Raw genomic sequence first — 2,459 nt, 5'->3', positions numbered from 1 at the left:
TCCGAAATCCTCAAGCAGCCACAGAAATCTTGTTTCCCACAGTTAAGAAAGTTCAAAGCAAACTAACAAAGAAAGAAAAAAACAAGAAGAAATTCCGTTGACTATTTGTTTGATAAGTTTACTGTGTTATTGATCGTATGTCTCGTTAGTAATTTTGTTAGTATAATTTGTTAATGGAAATCATTATCAATAGAATCTTTTGATCATTATAACAAAATATGACTTTTATCCATCAGTGGCGTCGATTCTACACAAAAAACTTAAATTTGATGGACGAATTCCATTTTGTCAATAATGATGTGTTGAAAATCACCGATGGATTGCCAATCAATTTTCGATCAAACAGTGATATGCACACTACTGACAAGAAAGTTCCATTGTGAATAGGCCGGTAATTTTTATTTTTCAAAAAAAATTAAGTTTGTAACGTTAGTATTGATTGTTCTTTTACGGTCCAAAATAGAATACTATTTTAGTATTGATTGTTCTTTTACGGAGAATGTGAAATTTCAACACAACTTTTTGGATAAGGATTAATGACCACATATAGTTACTATTGGTTCATAAATTAAACACGTGCCTACAATATCATTTTTTTATCAAAAAAACAAAAGAAGAAAATTCAAAGCTTAAATCAAATCATTTCATTTGTCATCATCAGCCCCGGAAACTCTATAAAATGTAGCAAGAGTTAGCATGGTCTGATCACACCACTACCTGCAATTTCAGACCATTCCTTCCTACATTTGCAAAAATGGCTCGGAAATCACAAACCATAGCCTTGCTCATCTTCTTCGTAGCTGCAGCACTAAGCAAAACCTCTTATGCCACTGTCATTTCCACCTACTGGGGTCAAAATCTTTATGAGGGAACCCTGAAGGAAGCATGTGACACCGGAATATATGATATCATAAACTTAGCTTTCCTTAACGTTTTTGGTGGCGGCCAAACTCCGTCTCTGAACCTTGCCGGTCACTGCGACCCACCAAGCGGCACATGCGTCATATTCGGAGAACAAATAACATATTGCCAGGGACTAGGAATCAAGATATTGCTTTCACTTGGTGGTGCAGCGGGTAATTACTATCTAAGTTCTCAAGATGATGCCCAAAGTGTAGCAGATTATTTATGGAACACATTTTTGGGAGGAAGAACATCTGCTGGTCCATTAGGAGATGCCACGTTGGATGGTATTGATTTTGACATAGAAGGGATTTCGAATTTGTACTACGATGATCTTGCCCGCTTCCTTAAAGAAAAAAGCGAAAGCGTCTACTTATCTGCAGCTCCTCAATGTCCATTCCCTGATTATTATATGGGGGCTGCCATTGCTACTGGCCTTTTTGACACTGTTTGGACTCAATTTTATAATAATCCCCCATGCCAGTACAGTGATGGTGTCACCGACGACCTTATAAACTCATGGAATCAGTGGACTACCTCGATAAACGTGACGAATTTATTTATGGGGTTACCGGCGGCTGAGAATGCGGCTCCTTCTGGAGGGTATATTCCAGTAGACAATCTAATTTCTGATGTTCTTCCGGTGATAGAAAGCACAGCCAAATATGGAGGCGTAATGCTTTGGAGTCGATATTATGATGTGCAAACTGGGTATGGTGCTTCTATCAAATCTTCTACCCTTGGGGATGGCTTAGTGTCCTCTTCTTAATTAATAAGAGTTTAGATGATGGAGCTGGAAGTAATCCAGTTTAAATAAATGTACTCTTTAGGACGCCTGCTGGATTCCAATCCTGTTTGGTCTTTCAGCAATAAGTAAATAAATATTATGTGGTAACCTTTCTTTCTTGTTTTTTCCTTTCCTTTTTAGTTTTGTCCTTGAACAATAAATATTGAGATCCTTCGATTGTATAATTATCCATGATTTGGATTTTATGTATTTAAGTCTCTCAGTAAATTTGATAATAAATGTAATGTTAAATAAAATATAAATTACTTTTAATCTCAAAAGTAAATAGAGATATGTAAAAGCAATCAGCCCCACTATTCCCTAATTATAATTTCTGGAAAGAATTGAGTCAAATGTTTCAATATTCTTGCTGCATTCTCTATTCAAATAACAATAGTAGCCCAAATCAGTGTCGATATATCATAGATTAAAGTTTTTCGATTAAAATTTGAAATTTTAGTTTACAAGTTTTTTTACCTCAAATGGATGCAGGTGATTTCAATGACATATTTGTATCTACATGAAAAGGAAGGAAGGAAACATAAGGAGCTGAAAAAGATAAAAAGCTTACAGACAAATGGTCACGGACTGTTGGACTTATTGATATTAGCTATAAAGGGCTGTAGTTTACAGGTTAAAGAAGACGGATTGATTAAGGAAACATTGGAGTACGTGAACTAGGAGGATCCAGCGAAGCCTATTCAAGACAAATTGAAGCAACTTTGGCCAAACCTTGTGAACTATGAAACCATGAATGAAAATTTATGGA

General features: G+C 35.7%; 1 protein-coding gene across 1 annotated transcript; it reads left to right on the top strand.

Moving 5' to 3' along the window:
• On the top strand, positions 716–1,960 carry LOC18587304 (acidic endochitinase). The gene has a single exon (XM_018128715.1). It carries the CDS (start codon positions 755–757, stop codon positions 1,670–1,672), a length of 918 nt encoding a protein of 305 aa, XP_017984204.1. The 5' UTR covers positions 716–754; the 3' UTR covers positions 1,673–1,960.

The sequence above is a fragment of the Theobroma cacao genome, chromosome 10 (assembly GCF_000208745.1).
Source record: "Theobroma cacao cultivar B97-61/B2 chromosome 10, Criollo_cocoa_genome_V2, whole genome shotgun sequence".
Classification (NCBI taxonomy): domain Eukaryota; kingdom Viridiplantae; phylum Streptophyta; class Magnoliopsida; order Malvales; family Malvaceae; genus Theobroma; species Theobroma cacao.
Note: the sequence above shows the minus strand (reverse complement) of the source record. Positions and strands in the feature narration are given on the sequence as shown.